Source organism: Astatotilapia calliptera, chromosome 11 (assembly GCF_900246225.1).
Source record: "Astatotilapia calliptera chromosome 11, fAstCal1.2, whole genome shotgun sequence".
Taxonomy (NCBI): Eukaryota; Metazoa; Chordata; class Actinopteri; order Cichliformes; family Cichlidae; genus Astatotilapia; species Astatotilapia calliptera.
Window position 1 is genome coordinate 7,796,070 of NC_039312.1, and position 27,435 is coordinate 7,823,504.

The 27,435-nt window shown below is 41.3% G+C and overlaps 1 protein-coding gene across 6 annotated transcripts in view; it reads left to right on the top strand.

The window, feature by feature from the left end:
• Window positions 1–670: 670 nt before the first annotated feature.
• Window positions 671–27,435, top strand: part of col14a1a (collagen, type XIV, alpha 1a) — a 172,395-nt gene continuing 145,630 nt past the window's right edge. For 2 of the 6 annotated variants that reach the window (XM_026185062.1, XM_026185068.1), the window contains exons 1-5: window positions 671–990; window positions 1,839–2,570; window positions 17,774–17,890; window positions 24,228–24,371; window positions 24,859–24,945. In XM_026185062.1, the coding sequence (XP_026040847.1) occupies window positions 2,477–2,570; window positions 17,774–17,890; window positions 24,228–24,371; window positions 24,859–24,945 (442 nt within the window). In that variant the 5' untranslated portion in view covers window positions 671–990; window positions 1,839–2,476. The remainder of the gene's footprint in view (window positions 991–1,838; window positions 2,571–17,773; window positions 17,891–24,227; window positions 24,372–24,858; window positions 24,946–27,435) is intronic. The other 4 variants (XM_026185063.1, XM_026185066.1, XM_026185064.1 and 1 more) reach the window with 4 other exon arrangements.

The window sequence follows — 27,435 nt, forward strand, 5'->3', positions numbered from 1 at the left end:
AAGCCAACACCCAGAGGTTTGAGAGACGCCGTCTTAGGTTAGGAACAATTAAGAATCTTATAATTAGATTAAGCCAACATTGTGCACTTATTTGTTTGAAAATGTTTTGTACTAGATACAAATTTCTGACACAGAAGAACTTGAGCTCATATTTGAATTTGAATTTCAAAATATTTCGTTTTATTTCAGGCAGAAGTTTAATTGAATTGGGTAAATTGCGGAGACAGGATTGTTCTACCGGGGAACAGAAAAACAGTCATGAAAGATTTCAAGTGATTTCCAAGCTTTGTTCATAAACCCAGAGCTGAACATTTAGGCTTATGGATGCAATAAAGTGAAACTGTGAAGCTAAAATGTTCCATATGGTTCCTGTCAGATTCTTTCTTTTAAACTCCAGTTTTGAGCTGAGGTGAAAACCTGTGTCATTGTGCCTTCAACATCAAAGCTGGCAGCGCAGCAGGGCATGGCCAGACACCTGCTCTGAGCGCACAGAGCCTTTTTCAGAAAGAAGAAGAAAAAAGACCGCGCACATACAATAACCGTGTGGGTCCTTTAAAGCCGCAGATTACAGATACGTCCTCCACGACAAGTCCCGTCGTGACCGAGGAGGCGCACATAAGGGACCCTGAGGAAGCCAATTTGAAACCTGCAGGTTGGCAGCGGAGTATTTTGCGCAGCGCCACTGGTTCGCTCCTCTCTCTCTCTCTCTCTCTCTCCCTCTTTCTCTCTGTGAGATGAATCCGGGTGAAGGAAAGGGTTGGGACAGGGAGGAATAGCCGGAGGGAGGGATGGCTGAATAACGAGGAGAGAAACACCCACTCCGGACTGAACGAACTGTATCCGGAGAGAAGGAGTGAGAGAAAGGAAGAGGGGAAGAAAGAGTGAGAAGAAAGAGGAACCCTTTTGGGAGGCAGAAGCAGGAGCGGTCTTTGGTATTCACGGGATTTCCTTTGGGGGATAAAAGGACGCTTTGAATTGATGACTGGAGAGGTATGAAAGGCGATTTCATTCATTGTGCGGGCAACTGAGTCGGTCTCAGGTGTGCTGCTGGCGCTGGAGTATTTCGGCCAAATCGGTTCATTTGAATAGGTCTGATAGTTTGAGAGAAATCTGCCTGAGAAACTTAAATTAAATCACTCTGGAGCACTTCAACATGATCACCGGGGGACGCATTCATGCTGCGGTCATGAAATTAAACTTGCAGGCTTGAGAGCAGGTGGAAAATAGACAAGTAATTTAGCGTATGTTTAAAAAAATCTCTTAAGCTAAGGAAAATTTCACCTACGAAACAATCAGTTTGTATTTTACTCCTGATGTGTTAAAATTATTTACTCTTAACTGATCCGCGTGTCTTTCTCGGTCTTTCTTATTATATTTAGTATTTTTCTAAAAACCAAAAAAAAAAAAAAAAAAAAAAAAAAATTAAAGGAAAAATGGCTAGATTTTATTGAAGTTGACGCCTTTTCTCTGGTCTTCATTAAGCAATTAAAGCAGTAAACCGGTTGCAAATTTTCCCCTCGAATTAAAAGACGGATTATCGTCATCATCGATGCAATCCGGAGACAAGGGAAACTTTGGTCCCTATTTAAAGGTTTGCTGTTAGGACCACGGGAGGACCGTTTACGTTCCCTCTGAGTCTAATCATCTTACTTTAGCAGCCCCGATGAAGTTTTTGTGTGTGTAAAATGTTGCATTGTCAGTGTGTGTGAAAGATTTATTACAAATGAAGTAGTTTCACTTTTCCATCCCTCTCCATAAGTATGAAAAACTAGGACAAATAATCCCCCATTCTTGTGTATTCTTATTAATTCTGCTTTTTCACAACGTCTGAATGAAAGACCTGCTGCTCATTCAACACCACAGAACGATCGATCGTCATCAAAGGACTTTTTTCTTCTTTCACATGTCCATGCGGCGACAGGTGTGACTGTAGTGAGGTGGGTCTAAAAGAGAAAATCAGAAGGTATCTGTGTGTCCATCAGTGCTCATACTAAAGAGTGGCAGAGAGGTGGGAGAGGAGGCGAGGGGTTAGGGGTAATGTGGAGGAGAGAGAACAAAAAAGTGAGGGGTGAAAGGAGGAGATGAGATACGGAAGAAGTGTTTGCTCTTTTGGTTGAACAATGGCTTTGTGAAATGTTCCCTCTCTGGACTGTCAATCAAACTGACTGTCACTCTGTCTGACCTCTTCTCTTCTCTTCTCTTCAACAAAGTGCTCCACTGTTTTGCGTCTGGCTCGTTTTGTGTAGGCGGGAGGCTCAGCTGCAGCTCTGTGGTCAGTGTAGACTGTGAAGCTTCTGCTCTGTAACTGTTAAAAAAGTTGATATTAAACAAAATAACTGATTCTAGATCAGTGAACTGAAGCACTGAGTCGCCCCGCAGCCGAGTGACATTCATGCAGTTAAATCTCCGCTCTTGTTTCTTTCTTTCTTGCTGATCTGTTTTCTGTCCTTGCAGGTCTAGACTGCTGGTTTTGAGGATGTTGTCAATGGGGCAGATCAGTTGGTGTTTGTGGGCTCCACTGGTGTTACTGGCCCTTGTTTCCTATTACCCCAGTAAGGCACAGGGTCAAGGTAAGTGGTTTTCCTCTTCTCCAATTCCCCTTGCTGTCTCATTTCTCTTATCCCCCCGATCAGGTCACCCCATCCAATCCCCTTACTCTTACCTGTTTGAACTCCACTATATCCACATACCCCCCCCCCCCCCCCCTCTGCTTTCTCATCCTCCGCCTTTCTTCCCTCATCACCCCCTTCATCATCTCGCTGTTTGCCGTGCAGGCTCAGTCCAATCACATCATGCTCTAGTTCATATCACCTTCATATCATCATGCCGACTTACCCTGGCAGCATGGCAACACTTGCCACCCCGTTGCTGATGCTGCCGCGCTTCAGAGAGGCTTTAATAAAAGCGTAATAGTGCGCTTCACGCTGGGATGATTTGCTGCACAATGTGCTGCTCAGTATATAACACTCCAGTGTGCTTTGCAATTATCTTCACCTCAGCAAACCTGAGTTTCATCAAAATGTGCATTGTTGTCTGATTTGTGCCATATTTTTGATCACATTAAGTATCTGGATGGCATCCACTTGAACATGGGTTATTATCATCATTATGAGGATATATCAGCACATTTGTGTTAAAATGAAACAGTGTGTGTTTTTGAATGATACTGAGACTCTTCCTGCTGGTCCTCCCCAATATTTGTTGATACGTTTACTTTATTGGCTTCAGGGAAACAAACAGAAAGAAAGTTTCCACAGGACTCTTCGCTGTCATGTGAAAAGATCTAAGTACACAACAGGAATTAAGATGGTAAATATCATCAAGGTCCTGCTAACCAAATACATTTCATTAAGTGACTATCAGGAAGTCTGAGCACCTTTATAAAAGCAGAAGCTTTGGCAGTTGGCTGGTCTGGAGCAACCAGTCTCACAATCTTCCAAGTAAATTCACCCCAAAGTCCAACTGTGCAATTCTCAAAGAAACTGCAAAAAACCCCCAAAACAAACAGAACAACAACAACAACAAAAAAGTTTCAGTTTTCGTTGCATCTGAACGAACCACAACACTTCTGTAACAATGTCCTTTTGACATACCAGCACACCACCTCATACCACCTCTGAAGCACGGTGGTGGAGGGGTGATGATTTTGGTTTGTTTTAGGAGCTGGGCAGCCTGCAGTCACTGAGCTGTATACCAAAGTATTCTAGAGTCAAATGTGAGGCCGTCTGTCCGACAGCTTAAGCATAAAAATGGGTCATGAAAAAAGACGATGCAAAGCAGCAGATCTCTAACAGAATGAGTGAAAAAAATAGTTTGCTGCTAACGGTGGTTCTACAGCTGTTGAATCGCCGGGTGTACTTTGTTTTTCACACGACTCTGTGTGGTCCTGTGAAAACATTTTCACATGTGTATGAGAAAACCAGTCCTTTTCAATTAGGTTATTCATGTTGTGCTACTTCATTGGTATTCAGATGGTAAATATAACCATCTGATATCTCCTCTACGGCTGTAGGATGCATTACTGGTAAATTTCAGCTTATTATAACTAATGGATCCAGAGGCTCTATACTCAGTCTTATGGATGCAGTGAATGAGTGTCTGTGTGTGTGTGCACCTGTGTGTGTGTTTAAGTGGATTTTGTGCATAAGTTGGCTCTGTTTATGTGTATTTAGCAAGCTTGTACAGATGGTCAGACCTTTCACGATCAAGATAGTGATCATATTCAAATGACCCTGAGGGAAGATGAGATATTTAGTTGAATGTTCTTTGTTTGTGTGCGTGTGTGCTCGCGCGTGTGTGTATGGGTGAGCCGCTCATATTCCTTCCAGGTTGTGACGTTCAAAATTCATTAGCCACATCTGTCAAAATCCATTTATCGATCTGTTTTGTACAGCTGCGTTAAAAGAATTCCACCTTAAACATGCGTCAATCACTGGGTGGTGTTCCAGAGGTTACATAGCTTTTGCTTAAAGCTAATCTTTTAAAACTGGATCTGATTAGCACGTGGCTATTTGTGTCTGACCATTGGGAATCCCTAATAAATAGCAACTACTTTAAAATTCCTTCTCTGTATGTTTATCGTTATGTCAGCCTCACCCATTCCCCACCGCTGCCTCTTTTTATCAAAGATCTTTCTCTGCACTGTCGATAGTTCCATAAGTCATATTTTTCACTGCAGACGGACAGAAATAAGAGGTGAGACAGAAGTGGGACACAATTAATTTGATGCCAGTGAACCACAGCAGAACATGGACGACCTCCCAGACACTACAGGACTATGCCCTGTTCAATCCCTTCATTAGGGAGCATGTGATAGCCATTAATTTTGTGCCCAGTCTGTCCCTGTAAGCTGCAACATCTGGTCAGAGGGGATTTTAGCTTGAGGATTAGCATGTGCCCTTCCCATGCAGGATGTCTGTATGTACAGAGCAACTGTCTGGATATTGTCAGGAAGTCCCTTTAACGAGGGCACCGGTTAAGAATTATAGAAAATTATTGAGTATTTAACAGTATTATCAGAAAATAATACTCTAATCTCATTGTTGCTTAATATTAGTTTATTCTTTTGGAATAAAATAAAACTAATATTGTATTGTATAGCTTGTTTTTGTATTTTAAAAAAGTTTTTCTGAGACCAATGAAATGACAGCTTACCGCTGAAACTGATATGATGTAAATTATGTACTCATGATTTTTTAGTCTGCTACAAGTCTGCTCCAAAAATATGCTTATTGTAAGATTTGTATCCAGTGAATACCCAATAAGAGTTAACTGTCACATGTGTTGTCCAGATGTAGGCTCACTCTGTACTTACTGGTAACATTAACATTAAATTGATGATGTCTGTAAAGCAATATTGTTTTTTAGTTAATTTTTAGCTGAAGTAGATGTCTTTAGTTTTGCAAGTATTTGTAAATTAACCAGTTGATTTGATAAATAGCAACTTTGTGCTACTGTTTGCACTATAAAGGACAGTTAGAGAATTTGTATGGCACTGTGCTTGAGCCAGGAAATGCACTATATAAGGTATATAAAACAGAGATGTGCAATTCTAATCAGCTTGAAAGTCAACATTTGCTATGATCACCTTTAGTCCTCAACACAGCCTCTCTCAGGAAAACTTTCTAGTAGATTCTTTAAGTACAGTATTGTTCACAGATGGCTGTAGACACTCAGTGTTGCACTTCTCTCCTGACCTCCTCTGAACATATTGATGATAATTTGAATAAAAAATTTCAGATTTGGATTCATCACTCCATCAGACCCATTGCCACTGATTTTCAGTCCAGTTGTTGTGTAATTTGGCACACCTCATCCTGTTCTTCCTGTCCGCCTTCATTATGAATGGCTTCTTGACAGCCATTCATCCACTGAGACCATTTTTGATGAGGCTTTAGTGAACAGTAGATGGATCTACTCAAGGGCCAGGTGCATCTCTTTCAGATATTTCTTAAAAGACAGAACTTTCAGATACTTTTTATCTGCTGTAAATAGTTTTTTAGGCCAGCTGCTTTTTCTTTTGTCCTCCTCTTGTCCAAAGTACTCAGGTTTTTCGAGGAGAAATGTACACTGTGCCACCATATGCCAAGTTTTCAGCTCTTTAAATCACCTTGTTGGTGCTAAAACACTCATTTATTTTGTCAAACTGTGTTATCTTTTGCAAAAATATGGGAAACTAATTGTGTTCTTGTAACAGAGTGCTTATAACAAAGACACAATTTAAAATACACAACATTGGTTCATCTATCTCACGCATCCATCCATTCATCCATCCCCTTCTGCTTAACCAGTTGAGGGTCACGAGGGGCTGGGGTCTCTCCCAGCTATCACAGGGTGAGAGGCGGGATATACCCAGGACAAGTTGCTCAAGAGTTTCACAAAGTACTGTGTCATAGTCAAGATGTTTCATTATAAGCTCAAGATATTAACTATGTGATAGCACTAAAGGAAAACAAACAAGATCATCCAAAACATCTGAGTTTCTCCTCACAGGACCATAAATATTGTTCTCACTGTTTTGTGGCAGCCTGTCCAACAGTTTTGGTGACCACTTCATTTCTCTAAATGACCACCGGCCATGCTGGTGATGCTAAGTAAGTCTGAAAATCGGAGAGAAATTTAACCTGAACTAATCCTTCAGGACAAGATAAATCTCTCACAGACATTGTCATCCGGTATTGAGCTGAAAGATGTCCTCTTGATGGCATACTGTTTCCTAGTGGTTAATGTATGTATTTAGGATTTATAGATTTATGCTCATCCGTCGGACTTGCAAAGAGCATCTGATACTATTTCTAATGAAGAAAGGCAGAAGTGTGCAACAAAGCACATTACAGTTGTTGTTGTTGTTGTTGTTTTGTTTTTCTGGCCTTCTTTTTTTCTCTTTGACCTTGAGATGTGACAAAAAGGGAAATGTAAATTTTATTTTCTGCTCCAACTAAGACGATGCCAGCCACGACCTGACACTGGGAAGATGCTTCCAGTACAGCAAAAGCAGAATAGATGGAGGAAAGATGGTGGTGATGGTGGATGTCTGCCATGATTAAATCTGAACTCTGACCTCATTTTAGAACAAATAGGAATAATTGCCAGTCGAGCATTTATTCATTATATTCAGTCGTGGATGGGTGAGCCAGTCATTGTAAAGATGCTAAATGTGTGTAGGGGTTCTCTGCATGTGTGTGTGTTGGAGGGCAGCCTGGTGAATTAGTATGAGTGAAAGTGTGGGCCAATAATTTCAGTTATAATGAACAGGGAGAGAAGCCAATGATGAGAAATCATTTATTCATAAACAAAAAATGAGAATGAGATGGAACAACCTGTTTTGAATTTAAAAAACTGTTAAATTATCTGAACCAAGGCCGCTGTCACCCTGTCACTCTGCTGCGGCTGCTGCTGATGGTAATCCAGCTTGTCATAATCATCAGCCACTTTAGACTAAATGGAGCATTGGATTGTAGGAGATGTGACTCGCTGGAGTTTTTCTAATTTTACCCCCTCGTTACCGACAGAGCACGTAGATCATATTCCGTGATTGTACATAAATAAATTGTAATTGCATCTTAATTTGAATTAATGAGGATTTTTCTTCTTTTGGTGGTCTGTGTGTATACACTACATATTCAGGTGACTTCCTGCATCTGCTAAATTACTTACATAAGATAAGATACTCACATACTGCGGTCTATAAATGAGGTCCTGCTTTGACAGAAATAATATGATGTTGTTATAATGTTTAAAAAACACCACTAGTTTGATAAAAACCAAGCAAACAACTTAGTTTCATTGAATCGCCTCTATTTCTTCACTCAAATCAAAATCTTGTGAATACAAACGCTATGTTTTACAGTTCTAATAAAGCACACTGCAGTGTGCTCATACTGTGAGTTGGGCTCCGTTAGCGGGACACAAGCAGAAAAACAATGGAGAAACTCAGCTGAGGGAAAATTATTTACTGTTATTTCACTTTTTTATTTTTAATGGCTGATCAAATTTAAGCTTTTTTTGTTGTAGCATTTAAAAACCACTGCCTTCACAAGTTATTGTGGACTGCAGCAGATAATTGCAGTAGTTTGAGTAATTATAATAATTTCAACTTCATTTACCAAAAAAAAAAAAAAAAGAACATCTTCTGTGCAAAGCTTGTTTTTTTTAATTCAAGTCAAAGTCACTGCTGAACTCTCGAGTTGTGTTTTATTTAGGGACTGTGTGAAATGACACCACGGTCCTGGATTTTTGTTATATATTCATGGGGTTTCTGTCCTGGTGCATTCGTTCTTTCCTTGTCATTGCCTCTTTCTGTCTCATGCAGTTACACTTGTTTATGGTTTTTAACCTTGGAAGCTTGTTTACACCACTGAATAATAATAATGATTAAAAAAAATACCATTAAAAAATAACAATTCCAGGTTTTTACCTCAAAATTTTGACTTAACTCAAACCTGAAAGTTGTTTTGTCAGAAGTTAAATGGACTGTTTCTTAGAGCACCCTTCTGTTCAGTTTTGAACACTCAGACCACTTTCATGTACAATGCGGGTTCACCCAGTCACACACAAAGCACTTTTATTTGACACTCACCGCTGGATGCATTGCAGCCAACTCAGGGTTCAGTTTCCTTTGCAAGGATTCGTCAACAGCAGAAGCTGGGGATCGAACCGCCAACCTTCCAGTTGGTACCTAACTCTAAATTTTTAGATAATCCCAAATGTTGAGATTTTGAGATAATAACCTGAAATTTCCATCCATCCATCTTCATCCGCTTTGTCCGGGGCCGGGTCGCGGGGGCAGCAGCCTAAGCAAAGAGGCCCAGACCTCCCTCTCCCCAGCCACCTCCTCCAGCTTATCCGGGGGAATACCAAGGCGTTCCCAGGCCAGCCAAGAGATATAATCTCTCCAGCGTGTCCTGGGTCTGCCCCGGGGTCTCCTCCCGGTGGGACATGCCTGGAACACCTCACCCAGGAGGCGCCCAGGGGGCATCCTTGTCAGATGCCCGAACCACCTCAGCTGGCTCCTTTCGATGTGGAGCAGCAGCTGCTCTACTCTGAGCCCCTCCCGGATGGCCGAACTTCTCACCCTATCTCTAAGGGAGAGGCCAGCCACCCTTCGGAGGAAGCTCATTCCTGCCGCTTGTATCCGCGATCTCGTTCTTTCGGTCACTACCCACAGCTCGTGGCCATAGGTGAGGGTAGGGACGTAGATCGACAGATCGACCGGTAAATTGAGAGCTTCGCTTTTACACTCAGCTCCCTCTTCACCACGACGGACCGGTGCAGCGTCCGCATTACTGCAGCTGCAGCCCCAATCCGTCTGTCGATCTCCGGCTCCCTTCTCCCATCACTCGCGAACAAGACCCCGAGATACTTGAACTCCTCCACTTGGGGCAGGAACTCATCCCCGACCCGGAGTGGGCACTCCACCCTTTTCCGGCTGAGAACCATGGCCTCAGATTTGGAGGTGCTGATCCTCATTCCCGCTGCTTCACACTCGGCTGCGAACCGTTCCAGTGCGAGCTGGAGGCCCTCACCCGATGAAGCCAACAGAACCACATCATCCGCAAAAATCAGAGATGAGATTCTGAGGCCACCAAAGCGAAAGCCCTCCGCCACTTGGCTGCGCCTAGAAATCCTGTCCATAAAAATTATGAACAGAACCGGAGACAAAGGGCAGCCCTGGCGGAGCCCATCACCCACCAGGAACGAGTCCGACTTATTGCCGGCAATGCGAACCAAGCTCTTGCAACGGTTGTATAGGGATCGAATGGCCCGTAGCAATGGGCCAGACACCCCATATTCCCACAACACCTCCCACAGGACACCCCGAGGGACACGGTCGAATGCCTTCTCCAAGTCCACAAAACACATGTAGACTGGTTGGGCAAACTCTCATGCACCCTCAAGTATCGTTGAGAGGATAAAGAGCTGATCCAATGTTCCACGACCAGGACGAAAACCGCATTGTTCCTCCTGCATCCGAGGTTCAACTAACGGACAGACTCTCCTCTCCAGCACCCTGGCATAGACTTTCCCAGGGAGGCTGAGGAGTGTGATTCCCCTGTAGTTGGAACACACCCTCCGGTCCCCTTTCTTAAAGATGGGGACCACCACCCCGGTCTGCCAGTCCACAGGTACTGCCCCTGATCTCCACGCAACATTGCAGAGGCGTGTTAACCAGGACAGCCCTACAACGTCCAAAGCCTTCAGGAACTCGGGGCGGACCTCATCAACACCAGGGGCTCTGCCACCAAGGAGTTGTTTAACTGCTTCAGTGACCTCGCCCCCGGAAATTGGCGGGTCATTCCCCTCATCCCCAGACTTTGCTTCCTCCTCGGAAGACGTGTCAGTGGGATTAAGGAGGTCCTCGAAGTATTCCTTCCACCGCCTGACAATTTTCTCAGTCGACGTCAGCAGCGCTCCGCCAGCACTATACACAGTGCAGGTAGAGCACCGCTTTCCCCTCCTGAGACGTCTGACGGTTTGCCAGAATCTCTTCGAGGCAGTCCGAAAGTCTTTTTCCATGGCCTCTCCGAACTCCTCCCACACCCGAGTTTTTGCTTCAGCCACTGCCCGAGCCGCATTCCGCTTGGCCTGTCGATACCTGTCGGCTGCCTCCGGAGTCCCACAGGCTAACCAAGCCTGATAGGACTCCTCCTTCAGCCTGGTGGCTCCCTTCACCTCTGGTGTCCACCATTTGGTTCGGGGATTACCACCACGGCAAGCACCAACCACCTTGCGGCCGCAGCTCAATGCAGCAGCTTCGGCAATGGAGACGCTGAACATGGTCCATTCGGACTCAATGTCCCCAGTCTCCCTCGGAATGCTGTTGAAGCTCTGCCGGAGGTGTGCGTTGAAGATCTCGCGGAAATTTTGCAAAAAAAAAAAAAATGCTTCCATATTCACATCTCACCTCTCCTTGTTGCTGGTTGACACTAGTTCTAGTTCTTAATTAAAACCAGACATGATTCCAAAACCTTTAGAACTAATTATTGGAACTCAAATTGGCTTGGTAAGCTCAGTGACCCCTGACCTACATACACAGGTGAATCCAATAATAAGCAGAGAGAGCTGAGATTTAAGCTGTCTGCTTCCACAGTTAGGAGCATATTGAGAAAATGGAAGACCACAAGCTCAGTTCAAGTTAAGGCTACTAGAGTTCATTCTGGAGTCTAGAAGAAACTAGAGATGTTTTGTAAAGAGGAATGGTCCAAAATACCTTCAACCACAATCCAGACTCTCATTGGAACCTACAGGAAGCGATTAGAGGCTGTAATGTCTGCAAAAGACGGATCTACTAAATATTGATTTCATTTCTTTTTTTGTGGTGCCCAAATTTATGCACCTGCCTGATTTTGTTTAAACAATTATTGCACACTTTCTGTAAATCCAATAAACTTCATTTCACTTTTCAAATATCACTGTGTGTGTCTCCAGTATGATATATTTAACTGACATTTTTTATTGTAACAACCAAAGATTTATACAGGAAAGTAATGACTATTAACAATATTGCCCAAACTTTTGCATCCCACTGTTTTTGTATACACACACGTATATATGAATATATCTAGCTCACAGTCTAAAGTGCTTTGAGTGGTCATTTTAATGTAATTACATTACATCTAAAGCACGTGCACCTTTGTAACAGTGACAAGCTCTTTTTATATCTGGCCTCAGCACATCACAGTCCATCATAAAGCACATTTGATCTCTAGAAGAAGAAACACCAACAAAAAAAATCCTTGACCAGTGTGGTTTAGTGGTAGTGATATGAAAATGTTTTGTTTGCATCTTTATTCATTTATTGTTATTTATTGGCCCATCTGTACTAATGTGACAAAGCATTTTTATTACAAGCTGCCCCTGCCTTAATCTCCTCAGGACCTGAAGTCCTCGTGTGAACATTACATTTTGGCTTTTCTGCACCTTACACTTCATTCCACTCAATAAAGCATTTTGCAGTCTGTTAAACAATTCTGACTTTCTTGTCATGCTGTAAAAGAAACCCCCAGAGGAGGAAAAAGAAAAATCTGTTGAAGACGATGCTTACTTTAATGTTTGTCAGGTCCAAGGAGAAATAAGAGCTCAGATCTTAGGAGGTTAAAGTTTATCAGCTACTCATTACATTATCTTTGCAACAGATGTGACACAATACTCTATATAATCATAATATTGACTGTTACTGATGTTAGGCAGATATACTGAGCCCTCATTTCCTTTGTTTAACATGACAAATACAATATTAGTAATAGATTCGTGGATGAATTAGACCAAATTATTCCTGCAAAATACATTTTATTTTATGTTGCGTTGCACTTAACATGCACTTCTCTGGGTTTTGAACATGTCGGCGTCAGTGTAATAAACTCCAGAATTTAATATTTCCTTCCTGTTTAATGTCAGTCATCTGCTGCAGAATTTACCCGACTGAGTATTTCATGGTGATATTTTTTTCACAGATGGTTGGCAAGTATGTGGAATATTATGGCTTCTTTCACCAGACTGCACATGGGGACAGATTTTTCAACAGACTCTTAATATTCAGCCGACTTAAAGAGAGATTTTACACTCTGTCTCTCTCTCATACACACACACACACACACACACACACACACACACACACACACACACACACAATGCAGTAGAGAGATGAGGCATGAAGTAAAAAGGCATCCATTACACAGGTAAGCAAAGAGAGAAAGAAGGGGTGTGAGTCGCTAAAACGCTCATAAAGGAGGGGGAAACGAGCAAACATGCTTAAATAACTTGATAAAAGAGCAGAATATAAGTGAAGAGGAGCGGTACAAGGATGTTAAACTGGAGGATAAGAAGAGAAGGTGTGATGAAAATTTTTTTTAAAAAAAGGAGCCACAGTGATTTTGGGTTAAGTGTTACATCAGTGAACAGAGTAGTTTACGTGCAAAACGAGACGCCGACCACATTGAAGGATGCATGCTGTGGTGCTGAATAGACACTAAATGCACACACACACACACACACACACACACTCCTACACTTCCCCTGATCTCTCTCATGTACAGCACAGTAGCTATCTTATGGTGACATCGCAAGTCAACAGTTGTCGTACATAAATCCTGAGTAGTGAAGGCCTGAACACTCAAAGTGGAGCCTGTAGGTTTTCTGTAAAAAGGAAAGCAGCAACTTAAAAGAAGGAAGACTAAACTTAAAGAGAGTCCAGGAATGAAGATAAAAGGGAAAGAAAGAAAGAGAGAGGAAGTAACAAATTACTGTCAACTTAAGAAGAGGGTAAAAGTGGAAAGTAGGGGACAAAGAAAGGAAAAGAAATGGATAGGGACAAAAATGATGAGAAAATTAAAGAAATGAGAGGCTAAGAGGGGGTAAAGAGGAGACAGAGATGGAGGGAAAGGGGATGGTTGGCAATGAAAATAGAGATTGACAAAAAGCAGAAATCTCAGCAAAGACAAAGGAAAGACATGAGATGAAACAGAGCATAAAGAAAAGAGAGATGAATGGAAGTCGGATAGAGAGATTGTTGAGCACGGAAGAGAGAAGGGAAGAGAGAGCACAGGAGAGAAGCTGGATGAAATTAAGCCAACACAGAGTGGACAGTGAGCCAAATCAGAAGATGGGAAGAAAAGCAGAGGAAGTTTGAAACGGAGACAAGAGCTGAGTGAGAAGATGAAGTGAAGCAGAGGTTTGGACAGCAAGCATTTACTCATCTACCAGGAATCCCTGCTAGCTTTCAGCGCTCCTAATCCTGGGAAGAGTCATCTCTTCTGAAACTGAGGCATCAAGCTGTGCTTGTATCGCTGGAACCCAGATAATGCCAGTTCATACTGGGCCTCCAGTTAAAAGATTTTTCTAGTCCAGGCTCCCCACCGAGTCGGGAGATTACTCAAGTTCAACCTTGAAATTGGAACTTGTGAATTAAGCTTCAACGGCACGAGGAGAACATGTTAAATATTGTTTTTTCAAAGCGCGTATCATTTTCACACTGGGGGGTTTTTCATTGAGGCCTCAGGGATTCAGACTATTTACCGAAGCAAAATTTTGTTGCTATGCAGAAGTCGTGAAGCTTTTGCCAAAGGTTTGGAGGAGCATTTACTACCTGCCAAAAAGCTCCTGCGAGTAGCTGTTGGGGGCTGGCTAATTCCAGTGGTGTAACTCTTTCAGATAAATTACTCTGGGCTGCGTAATACACCATTGTGTTATAGATGGGTATGCACTGTGCAAGTCCAGGGCAGGTCTAGTATTTCCGCAGAGTATTTTATTGTGAGATACAGAGCGTGGATGTGTAATGTGTTCCACGAAAGCATCTTAGATTTAGAGAGGCAGTGCAGAATGTGGAGCTCTTGGATGATATTTACAGCTGTACGGGGATAAACAAGAACAGGCGTGTCGGTTTTTTGAAGGGTAATTTATATCAGAGAACTCTGTATCCTGTCAGCATCCACAGCATTTGTGTCCATATTCATTAATCATGGTTGCTGTCTCTGGTATTGCCTCCTACTTAAAGATCTTGACAATCATTCTGAAGGGTTACAGTTGGATCATTTAGATTTTACATTGTCTTATTTTTTATTATTCACTGTGTGTATGCGTTTTCATTGACATGCCAAGCAAAAATCCAGACATTCAACGCAATTGTCACCACATTATTAGTACCCCTGTCTGCCAACTCATTTCACCTACTATCAGGCGCACTAAACAATACCAAAGTCATAACCTACTCAGCTCTATCACTCGCTTAAATTATTCATAGATTCTCATTGTGTTGTGTAATTATACACTTCCACCCCATGCATTCTGAGGATAGGTGGTGAGATTTAAGAAAAGCAGCACAAAAAAGGTGAGACTGTGATGTGTTGCAGAACAATCGCGCTGCATCAGAAGATCTCCCGATGACAAGTTCGAGAAGTCGTCCTTGTTTGAGACTGGTTTCTGTTTCTTTTTTGGCTTCTCTAAAAGTCGAGGCTTGATTTTACATTTGTGAGGTAATGCCATGACTAACATTTTAAAGTTGTTTGGAAGGGAGGGCTGATGTTGGTTTTGATGAGTTGGACTTTAAGAGGAAAGTGTTTACTTCAAGAAGATGCACGGGTGTATAGAAATTTCATGGTGCGCGACTGAAGATTACACAGAACGTCAAGACATTTCAACATGAGGCCATTAACCAAGCTGAGCACCGCGGGTCGGATGTTGTCACCTTTATTATAACATCAATTTATATGATACAGTGCCTTTTTTGTTATGGCGTTAATGGGATTTTCCATTTAGAGGGTTGGAAGTCTGTCCTCACCTCTGAGTGGAAATCCTGAACAGCACGTCTCAGATTTGTCAGTGCATTATCCCCTGCTTTTGACTTTCTCCTTCATGCCTAATGCAAGCTCTTCACATGTTCACACTCACTATTGTGACTTATTATAGGCTACAGTCCCTGTAGACTGAAAGATTATTTGGGTGTGCAGTTAAAATATGAAGCCATTCAAGCATTATTACTGCTTGAAGGGATACTTTGACATGTAACATTTTATGTAAAGCTCTTTTTCTTCCAGTGGTAAAAAACTTTCAGGCTTTCTCAACAGTTTCTTGATTCAAAACTTGCTCATGTGAAAAATTCACATGATCCTATTAATTACTAGATGTGAAAAAGCAAAGACCTTGCTATTTGCCTAAAATTCAGGCAAATGGGATGCCCCCTTTTGCACCTCTGGACCGCTCCAACGTGTTGCCGTTTAAGTTCGTCTTTCATGTATGCCCCTGGATATATGTTTGCTCTTCACACAATACTTATGTTCTAAATAGGCCCAGTTTTCAGTCAGGATGGGAGCTGGGGTTCTGCCAAAGAGCTGTTTTTAGACAGTTTTTTAGAGTTTCCAAAGCCCAAAAGCCGTGCATTAGGTTGGGAGTATGACCAAGAGGATGATAGTCATGTTTTTGACATTCCCTGTGATGTGCATTACAAATTTGTCCTTCCTGGGGTCAAACTGTTGATGCATAGTTCTGCTAAATTGTAGATCTGGCCCCCTGCAACATTACTCTCTTCTCCAAAGTGAAATTCAGCTCCTTGACTCCAGAATGAACTGCACAAGTGCAGATCAGAGCTTCCACGGAGTGATCTAAAGACTACCTATAACGGGACACCGGCCAAGCGCAATTTGACTTTCATGGGTGGAACTTTATGATTTCATACTGTTTTCATTCAGCACCTTTTTGTTCATATATTTGTCATTGTTAAAGTTTCAGTTGTTTCCTTTTCCCAACAAACTGCCTTTTTTAAAAGAGACAATTTATTGACTGAAAAATGGATCCACTTCTCAAGGAAGCGTGACAAAAATGCATGTGCTGGGCTTACATCTTTTGTATTAACACTAGCAAAGAATAATATACCAAAAGGGTGAAACGAGGCATAAAAATTACATCCATTTTCAACTAAAGTGAATTAGTTGGATTCCTACTCATTCCTACATTACATTGCTCTGTCTGGAGATGTGAAAAAGTCGTCTGCCCTTCTGCCATACTTTTATTTGAAAAAAATGTGCTCTCTTTGTTTGTTAGAAACCACAGTCTGCACAAACTCAGACTCCTGCAGAGAAAGTGTCACGATCCTGCGTCTTTTGACCCAGCGTTTTGAGTTTTAGTTTATGGTTTATGTTTAAGCCCTTCAGGTTTTCTAAGTTCATTTTTTTATCATGCCTAGGTTCTTCTAGTTCTTTGTTATTAGATTCCCCTTGTGTCTTCCACCCCTGTTAAGTCTCCTTTGTCCTTCATGTGTTTCATGTCTGTGTCTTACGTTGTCAAGTTCAGGTTGTCATGTCTGCGTCTTATGTTTCCTGTTTTATTTTGAAGAGGTCTTGCGTTCCTGTGTTCATCGTGTTTAGTTTTACTCTTCCACTGTGACATCTTTATGTTCATGTGTCAGCTGTTCCCCATGTGTTCCCACTTCTCTCATTAGCCTCCTGTGTGTATTTAGTCTGTGCCTTCTCATTCAGTCTTCCCATGCCATGTCCTGCGTTCAGGTTTTCATATATCCTCATCATCATTGCCATGTTTAGAGTTTTGTTTGTTTTTCTGTTTGCCAGGGTTTTTCATAGTTCGTGTTTCCTTTCTAGTTTACCCAGTTTAGGTTATTGCTTAGTTTGCATTGTTTTTGCCCTTTTATTTTGTACTGTTCTGCCTTAATAAACGGCTCATCATCAGTTAAGTTTGAGTTTTAGATGTCTGCACCTGGGTCCACTCTTCACACTCCACGCAGTTTGCCTCGGCAAACTGGGACAGAAAGGCTGCTGTCACTGTTTTTAACAGGCCACAGCGCATCTGTTTTCATTGACAGAGGGCTGCAAGGGATAAGATGAAGATGCCACTGTACACCAATCACTTCTCCTTTATGTATACACTATAGATTAGATAAGTGACACATATATTTGCAAAATAATTTTTTTTGCGCTGTTTCTTGTCTCTGGAGTGGTGTTTAACATAAATTGATCATAAGAAGACATTCCTCTATTTTTTTCCTCTTTTATACTCTGCCTTATGTGGCTCTCATGGATGTAGGACCTTCAGCCCTCTCTGTGTCCTTCCATGCAACCATTCATTCATTTATTTCCTGTCAAAGTCGCATCGATTTGCAGCTTTTTGTTGGCCATTCTGGATTTAACTGCTCACATATTTTTTTTCTATTTATGTTGACTGATATTTAGGACATTTTTCATTAATTTAACATGTTTTTTTGTTTGTTTTCTTTTTAATAATTCCCAAACTTCTTTGGAGCCAATTTAACTGTAAAATTGTTTTTCAGTTCCAGCTCCGAGGAAGCTGCGTTTCAAAGTGCTGAGCTCAAGCAAACTCCTGGTTTCATGGAAGGAGCCCAAAGGAGACTTTGACAGCTATCTGTTTTTCTACAAAAGTACCCCAGGTAGGATTTTTTTTTTTTTTTTTTTACTGCACACACTCATGCACAAAAGCACATGCACGCGCACCTCTATGCCAAAAAGAAGCGGAGCTTAACTTTGAAATTTTGGAGGAAGGATCCCATTATGACTTGGATTTTCTGTCTGTCAGGAAGGATTATGTAATTTACTTCTTATCAAAGCTCCTTTGAAGGAATTACACTCTTGAGAGATATAGAGGACTCAGAGTTTGTCTTGTACCTCGGCCAAGTTTGAGACAAGGGAGAGTTTCTGCTGCGTATGTGCAGCCTGTCAGCACATTTTGAAAATGGGGCTGATAGGTACACAGGACATGATGGAGAGGTTTAGCCCAGGACAGCCAAATGTCAGCACAGGAGTCATTTTTCAGTGTTAAACTGAAACTCACTGAAAGCAGTTACAGCCATAATGGACACGTGGAATTTTCACTTTTATTTTGATGCTTGTCATGAGGTGCCTGTCACAGACAGCGGCTATACTTTTGTCTCTTTTTGAGTATGCACAGTGTAATAGAAGTCTAATAGAAATCACCCGAATTACCGCTAATGTGCACCTACGTTTACAGCCATAAATCCTCCTTCACATCACTTCCCTCTTTATTGATATTGTGCTGAATACAGCAGGCAATTCTTCTGCAGCTGATGTAGAAGTGAATAAGAAGGACTGAATAAGCACTCTATAGCATAAAACCTGTTTCTTGCAAACAATACTTTTTGAAAAATGCCTCGTCTGAAATTTTTTTTGCCGCTTCCAACAATAGAACTAAAACTCAAATTTATGGCCACTTTTCTTGAAGGGAGGAGTGCAATAGTAGCTCACTGGCATTTAACAAATTCAGCAGGAAATTTAAAAAATGTATATGATGGATAAAGCCTTTGTCAGTTGAAAAATAGCCATGAAAGCCACAGCAGCTGCCATGTTCCTGATGTCCACTCTCTTTGTTCTCTGAATCAAATGAGCTGAACTTTGTGTGAAGAATAAAACCAGATGATTTACTTTTACCTACAAAATTAATATTTTTTCCTTAATGCATGTGTTCTCCTGTAATTTAAACCATTTTTATGGCACTACAAATTGTTTAAAATGTTCTACTTTTACCTTTACCCTGCTTCTTTGTCAGTCAGCTGGTATTTCCTGGATATCTGTTGAATAGCCTGCCTTTTTTCTGTTTGTACATACACATACTCGTGTGATAGTTATTAGACCCAGATGTCCATATTTAATCTTTTAAATCTCAGCGGACATGAAGTTTTTGTAATATTCATGCATCGGTACATAATGTGATTACTGGAAGGTTTGCTTGTTTGCTTTTTGAGCACCAAATAATACAAGTAGTGGTGGAAATCACTGGTATTCACTTACGATACAGATCTCATAATAGTAAAAAAAGTGTAATCATCTTCACATGTGTACACATTCATATTTTAATCACATTCTTATTTGAGTAAACGAGTTTAAATTAGCCCTTTGAAGTGGTACAAAAAATACAGGTAGCCTACCCAGCTGCAAAAGGTGCTTCTACAAATTCTTAAACAATTTCAGAGTAATGTCCCTCAATGTAAAACAACAGCATATACTCCTGTCCAGCTGATGTCTTTTTTCAGGAAACACCTTGCATATTTCAGCAAGACAATGCTAAACCACCAACTACATCTATTACAACAGCATGGCTTCATGGTAGAAGAGTCAGGGTGCTGAACTGGCCTACCTGCAGTCAAGACCTTTAAATAAAAACATTTGGTGCATCATGAAACCAAAAAAAACCCCCAACAACAACAAGGAAGACCCAGGACTGTTGAGCAGCTGGAATCTTATATCAGACAAGAACGGAGCATTTTTACTCCCCCAAAAGTCTAGCAGCTGCGCTCTTCACTTCCCAGGTTTTCACTGACTTTTCTTAAAGGAAGACAGGATACGATACAGTTGTAAACATGGCCCTGTACCAACTTTTCTAGTGTTGGGATTGGGCCATGGGGTGTATTCCTGCCATCAAATTCAAAATGAGCTAATTATGCTTTTTAAAATTTTACAAACTCCTTTTCTGAGTTTAGACATTTGATATTGTCGTAATAAGCTGCAGGACTCAGCTCAGGACAGAAAGAATTAACTAAAAGAGGCAGCTTGCAGTTTCTGTAGATGAGCGGGTAGTCCTGGAGTGTAGTCATAGTACAGTCCCGATCAAAAGTTTAAGGCCACTTGAAAAATGGCAAAAAGAAATCATATTTTACGTGGTTGGATCTTAACAAGGTTCCAAGTAGAGCTTCAACATGCAACAAGAAACAAAAGTTTGGGTCTGTATACAAGCTGATGACCCCATTGGTCAAACAGTGGATTGTGAGCTCCCGCTTTGAAACCTCGGTATGAGCATTTTCACATCATGAAACAACAACCTTACTGTTCTGAAACCAGATGTGATGAGCAAAAGCCCAAGCTGTCAGTGAAAGCACATGTTCTCTGACCATGTGGTTACCTATTACCTATCAATCAGAAGTTATTAGCCTGTGAGCAGTGATACTCTCACATCCCCCTTTCTGATGTTTAGTAGAGGTGGGACAACCAGTTTCAATCCTGATTATTTGGTAATTGATTACTTGGTATCAGGTCAAAAACAAAATGTGCAGTAATGCAGCACACTAACGACCAAAGCACCAGTCAATTTTCTATCGCCCATTTGCTGGGAGTAAGGGCGCCCTCCGTTTGCGAGGTGGCCTGCTGCTTGCGGCACAGGGAGGAGAGGGCGGGGCGGCGGGGGATTCTCTGGCTGGCTGGAGCGGCATCTAATAACCAACTCGCAAAATAAAATAAAATAAAAACAAAACAACAAACACGTAAACACCAGAGATTATGATACAGACTTATAATTTGCACCGATGTTTTTTTGAAATTCTATACGTGAAAAGTGAGCGCGAGAGCCCTCGGTGCGCCTGCTCGCTGCTGAAGACAAAGTAAACTTTATTGTCATCTCCGCTACATACAGTGCAGTATCTAGAGAGACGAGAGAACGAGGCTCCAGTTACAACAGTGCAAGTAAACAAACAATAAATATAAGAAGAGTAAGAAAATATATATACACTTTCGGACCAGGGATAAAGAGATCAATAACAATTTAAAATTTATAATTTACAGTTTGCTGATTTAAAGTCTCACACACAGCCTGTCGAAAGGGGAGAGAGACCTGCTGCTTCCATATAGAGCACATTTCATTCATAATGATGTAAATCCAAGCCCATTATGTATTCATGATTTGAATCCTGGGTTGTGTGAAATCCCAGAAATAAACCTTAGACAAAGCGAATCTGTGAAATAAGGTGTAGGTCTATTAGGTTATCATCCTCGGGTTGGTGGATGGGTGTTCATACTGGAGTGCAAAATTAAAACCAAGATGGACAAGAAAAGTTCAAAGCCATCAGGTGCTCAGTTTAGAAAAAAGAGAAAAGAGGAGGAGGAGAAACGAGCAAAAGATACAGGTAAGCAGATGTGTCATTGGATAATAACAGGTCATTCTGAAACAATCAGAATCAGAATACTTTATTTATCCCTAAGGAAATTATGTGGGTTACAGTTGCTCCAAGAAGAAATGGTAAAAATAGTAACAGTAACAGACTAAACTCCAAACAATACATTATGTTACAGATTGTAATATTAATTAGTCAGTGTCAATTGTTGATTTGTCCTGTTCTCATTATATGATGAATTATGATGGCTGTCCGGTAGCCGTTTGCATACTATGCATACTCTCTCTTCATATGTGTGTGTGTATGTTTCTCTGGTGAATTTCAGTATGATTCTGGCAACAGTTTTATGTTAATGTACAATCCTTTATATGTTTTCTGTGTGTGTGTGTGTGTGTGTGTGTGTGTGTGTGTGTGTGTGTGTGTGTGTGTGTGTGTGTGTGTGTGTGTGTGTGTGTGTGTGTTGGGGGGGGGGCGCCAGAGGGAGTGTTCGCCCAGGGCACCAAACAGGCTAGGACCGCCACTGCAAACATCTATCTAAAAATAAATTTCACAGAACAAACTAGAAAGATATATGCAAGTAAAGCTTAAATAACATTCAAATGCAGTTTAACTTAGAGATAACAGGCAGAGACAGAAGAGCGCAACCTAAACTATCGAAACCATTTTATTACCTCTTTGTTTATGATTTTTTTATTTAATCCCTCTGTGTTTTACTTTGTGTTTTATGGTCTCTTTTTGGGATGTACTCTTTCTGCACATTTTTGTCACTTTAAAAGGATTTTGTTGGCCAAGAAAGACTGCAGCAGTGTGTGTGCTGCCTGATGGTTGTACCAGTACTTATGTTAAGTAGATTACCATGAGCTCCTAGCCAACTTTCTAACGCTGAATATTTAGAAAGTAACATAAAGCACAATTTATTTGCCATAATCTTCAAAAATCTGCTTAATTACACTCGATAATGATAGATGATGATTTTAATGAGTTTTCCACGGCTGATGTACTTCACTTCAAACAAATCACTTTGTGCTGTGAGAATTTGTGAGACTTGCAATGACTTTAAAGGATTAATTCAACATTTTGGAGAAAAACACCTTTTTACTTTGCATAAGAGCATTAAATTAAAGGATCAATATCACTCGGGCACTGAGAATTGATCCAGGGCCTGAACATAAAAACTGAAAGCAGGTCCAAACTGTTAGCCTGGCTCAGTCTAACATTCTTCTCTAAAACTCACTACGTGGGATGATCTGTCTCACTGGGTTACAAGAAGAAATCTAAAAATGAGAATGTATGGTTTTATGGAGGGGATGTGTGCTGTAACTAATCCACAGAGATGCTGCATGTGTATGAAGCCCGGGATCAATGACAGAAATAGCTGCAACTTGTAATGCCTAATAAGATGACAGTTAGTAGGGTTATTGTCTTTTTGTAAAAATAAAAATGAAGATGTTTTGATTGCTGGGGTTACTGAGATGCTAAACTAAAGAGGATCTTTGATCCATCGCTGTTCCCATTTAATAAGTCAGTCATTGAGGTGATCTGTGAAGGCGAAGGACTAAAAAGAAACTTTAGGAGGAGGCTCTGAGAAAAATAAGACATGAACAGTCAGTTTTCATATATAGACCAAGTCAAAGCCTTAGACTTGAGCCCTGTTGTTTGGTTGATTAATAGTAGTTTGGTTCGCGTGCACGGGCCGAGCCTCCAGTTTGTGGAGTTGATCAATGCAGTTGCCTCACCTGATCTTCAGTTGCCTTCAGAAGGATTTATCTCCTTTTTCCCAGAGGTGTCATTAGTCAGCACCCCGCAGGGACGGGCGACAGAAGAGCTGAGGAAGTGCATGCACGGACACGTACTCCCCTCTCTCTCTCTCTCTCTCTCTCTCTCTCTCTCTCTCTCTCTCTCTCTCTCTCTCTCTCTCTCTCTCTCTCTCTCTCTCTCTCTCTCACACACACACACACACACACACACACACACACACACACACACACACACACACACACACACACACACACACACACACCTTACTGATGGCTGATTGATTGCTGGGTCAAAATTAATGTGAGGAGATAATACGACCTGTTGGCCTGATGAGGATTAACGGTTGAGGAGAGGACATGTGCGCGCGCACACACACACACACACACACACACACACACACACACACACACACACACACACACACACACACACACACACACACACAGAGGACTGTGAGGATTGGGGGGGACATGCAAAAATTGGGCAACTAGTCACGAAGAGGTTGCTGTTCTATTTTTACTGGGCAATAAAGATTTAGTGCTTAATTTTATCCTGCCTTCAGTGTTAGAGCGGAGTATTAGTCAGTAACTGTGCTTCATCTGCTGGTGTCTTATGGCTACATGCACTAAAGTGTTGCACCAGTGCAAACAAACTGCTGCTGCTATTTACAAAGAGAGCAAAGCGACAAGAACGTGTGTAAGAGGTGGGAACTCGGGAATGTCTGGGACTGACCCGGTTTCATGTGTATTTCTGCGAGTTCCTTTCTAAAGGTGCAAAATATTGTGGAGGGAGGAGAATAGCACACAAACCAATTTACTAATGTTTGTGATACACAACTTATTGCTTATTGTCCTGATATTTAATGCATCAAAAACATGTTCTTTATTTTTTCGCTTGATATTCAAATGAACCAACAACATCTGTGCTTAGAAAACTACACAACTTAAAACTTGCAATTCACCCATGAGTGGGATTCAGGGATCGCCAAATTTACCAATCTGGCACTTAGAGTACTGATGTTTGTCTACCAGAGACTCAAATACATGAATTAAAGTCTCTGAGTCGAACACTCACCACTCCACTTCTTTGTCTTCTTCCCTTTCTCTGTCAGGTGGTCAGCAGAGGGAGATCATAGTATCTAAATCAGACACCAGCGTGTTGATAACAGACTACAGTCCTTCTAAAGTCTACACTTTCAGTGTTATCGCAGTCAGCGGCAACAAGCAGAGCAGACCACTTCAGGGCAGATTTAAAGGTTGGTTCATCTTGTACTCCTGCTTTATATTCTCCCAACTCTTTTCTGCCTTTCTCCTGATGACTAGTCTCCTCTTAGTGTTTTTCCTACCCTCTGCTAAACCTTACTCTGTTATGCGACTCACTCCTATTTCATCTTCTTATCCATCATTTCAGTATTCTCTACTTTTATCCTGTCTCGACTTCTTCTCTTTCCCCTCCTCTCATTTCCTTTCCTCTTTTCTGCGTATTACCTCTCATCGTCTTTCCTCACCCTCTTCCTCCTCCTCATGTAGCCCTTTCTCTTATTGTTACTCAGCTTTGATCTGTTGCGTTACACTCTGTTTTTTCCTCTGCCGTGTCCTCGCCTGTGTCTATTCTTGAGTAATGTACTACTTGGTTTGGGATATTTTATTACACTATAATGAAGGAGACCCAGATAGAAAGAAACTTTCTGAAATAACTGTTTTTAAAATAATTTAAAATTATGAATTCGTTATATTCTGCAGGTGAAAGAAATGAGAGTGACAAGACTGAGTCCCAGAGGTTCACCGATTCAGCTGCTCCTCCGAGGAACGCCAACGAGATCTCTGGAGGTAGGACAAATGCACTGTTTCCAGGAGATGAGACGATATGCAGAGTTGTCCTCACATGAAACATATAAATAAAACGACTCGCGCTGATGAATTGGACTCTGCTTAAAGAGTCTCCCAGTCAGTTTCCATAGCGATGTTTGGATGAAGGATAAACAGCCACCGAGGCAGTTACATAGATCAGAAGGCCAAAAAAGTATGAGTCAGCGTGTCTGTCCGTGTTTCCCTGCATGAAGAGTTTTTATCCAACAGGTTAACAGTGAAGTTTTTTGAGATGAGATGCCAAAATCATCTTTGCCTGACTGGCAAATCATTTGTGGCTGTGATTTTTTTTGGGAATTTATTTATTTATTATTATTATTTCAGCATAACTCCTAAAGTTAGGCAAGTGACCAACAATGTTCGCTTGTGTCTGTGTGGCTGCCTGCTAACTTGAGTTCCCGCTCCCATGCAAGCTGTCTGGATTCATGCGTGTTTATTCTTAAAACCGAGATGTTCTTTCAGCTGGCAGCATGGATGTCCTCATATTAAAATGCGTAATGGTTCAACCTTCTTCCTATGCAATGTAAAAGAAGACAGGGATGCATTTGTTTTCTTTATTGAGCGTATACTTGCATAGCAACTGTCCCCTGTCTGCTGATTTCTTTCCCATAACAGTGAATTCAGCTGGAAATCTCTGGCTATAGATAATTGATTGTTGCAATTCAGTTTTCCGTGTGTGCTCGTGTAAGAAAGACGAGCCCGGTAATGTGAAGACATGAACGGTGTCAGATTTGAAACACTGTAACTGCTGCTGGTGCAATAGTTTTTTGACTTTCTCTAACGTTTTCATCACAGTTTTGTAGCCTGAAGTGTACACAAAGACAGACAGTCATTATTCAGTGGAGCCGTACTTATTATTTAAGCATACTTGCTTCAGGCTGGCTTATTGTTCGGTTTTTGTGCTGGTGATCATTTATCACAGGGCCCTAAAAGATTGAGGTTGTTTAGAAATATAAGTGTGGTTATATAGTATAGTTTAGGCGTCCAGTTTCCATTAAACTGTACAGTGTGTCATCATATTTATTGACTATAGTACATATATATTATTTAGGCAATTTACCGTGTAACTGTGTATGTGCATTTCATAGTTGCTGTTGGAGCAAGAGACCGACATGCACTCTCCAGGAGAGAATCACTGAGCAATTCATATCCATGAATACTTAATAAATTGGCTCTTGGGTGGAAAACACACTGATAGTAAATCACAGGTTTCATATTGAATGCAATCTCTAGTGGCACTTAAAGTGTCTTATTATAGTATATTAACCTGTACAGCGAGCGGTGGAAGAGTGATGAATTCACCATAAATAATGTTTGATTGTCACATCTATATATTTCTATAGTAATATGAAAATGAGATGTATTTACATTTTTCTCATGTTACGTTTTCATTTTTGGTAAATTGCTTTTCTGTCTGCTATATCTGGCAAATAGAATTTAAACAACAACTAAAATGACAGCAACGGTATATGTCAGCAGAGACTGAGGTTGTAGCTGTTTCTATAGAAAACAAATCTAATCGAAACTGAGCATCAGAATAGGGAAGAGAGGTGATTTAAGCGATTTTGAACATGGCATTGATGTTGGTTTTCTGGTCTGAATACTTCAGAAAATGCTGATCTTCTGGGATTTGCCCACACATCCTTCTCTAGGATCAAAACGGGAGAAGGCAACGGCAGTTCTCTGGATGAAAATATGTTGTTGATGCCAGAGGTCAGAAGAGAAAGGTCAGGCTGCTTTGAGATAATAGGAAGGCAACAGTAACTCAAATATAACCACTCATTCACTAGCAATACGTAACTGATACTAGCAATACGTAACTAGTATCAGGCTGAGTTTCCCAAAAATACTCTATGTGAGCTTGCGTGGTGAATTTGCCTGCAGTCAACCCAAACCACACATGCACACACACAGGTTTAGATCTTTGATGTTATTCCTCTTTGTTTCTCTCGTGCTGTCCTCCCCCTCCGCTCCTCTTCTCCTTCCTATCGGTAGGCAAATTAGAAAGCTTACTTCAGTTTGCTGTTATCAGAACCACTCGCCCTCCACTAGAGGTGACCTTGATTGGTGTTCTGCCTCCTACCTGTTGGGGATTATAATAATATCCTGCTGTGCTTCAGTCGTATTTGTGAAAGTGTGTGTTGGTGTTTGCATCTTTGTGTACTGTAGTGATGATAATGGGTAACTGTGGATGAATAAAGGAGGCCCTTTTATGTACCGTAACACGTAACGGTGTCTTTCTTTTCCTCTCTATCAGGCTCAGTGTGTGTGTGTGTGTGTGTCTTCTACTGTCCTCGATCGTGATAATAACAATGAAATATCAAGCTCCAAAGAGATGGCGCTGCACGATGCATTAGAAAGTGTGTTTCTGTGTGTGTGCAGCACTTTGTTCCAGAGTAGTAATCAGTTTGCTTCCTGTTAGGGTGGGTTGTTTACAAAAACTTTTATTAA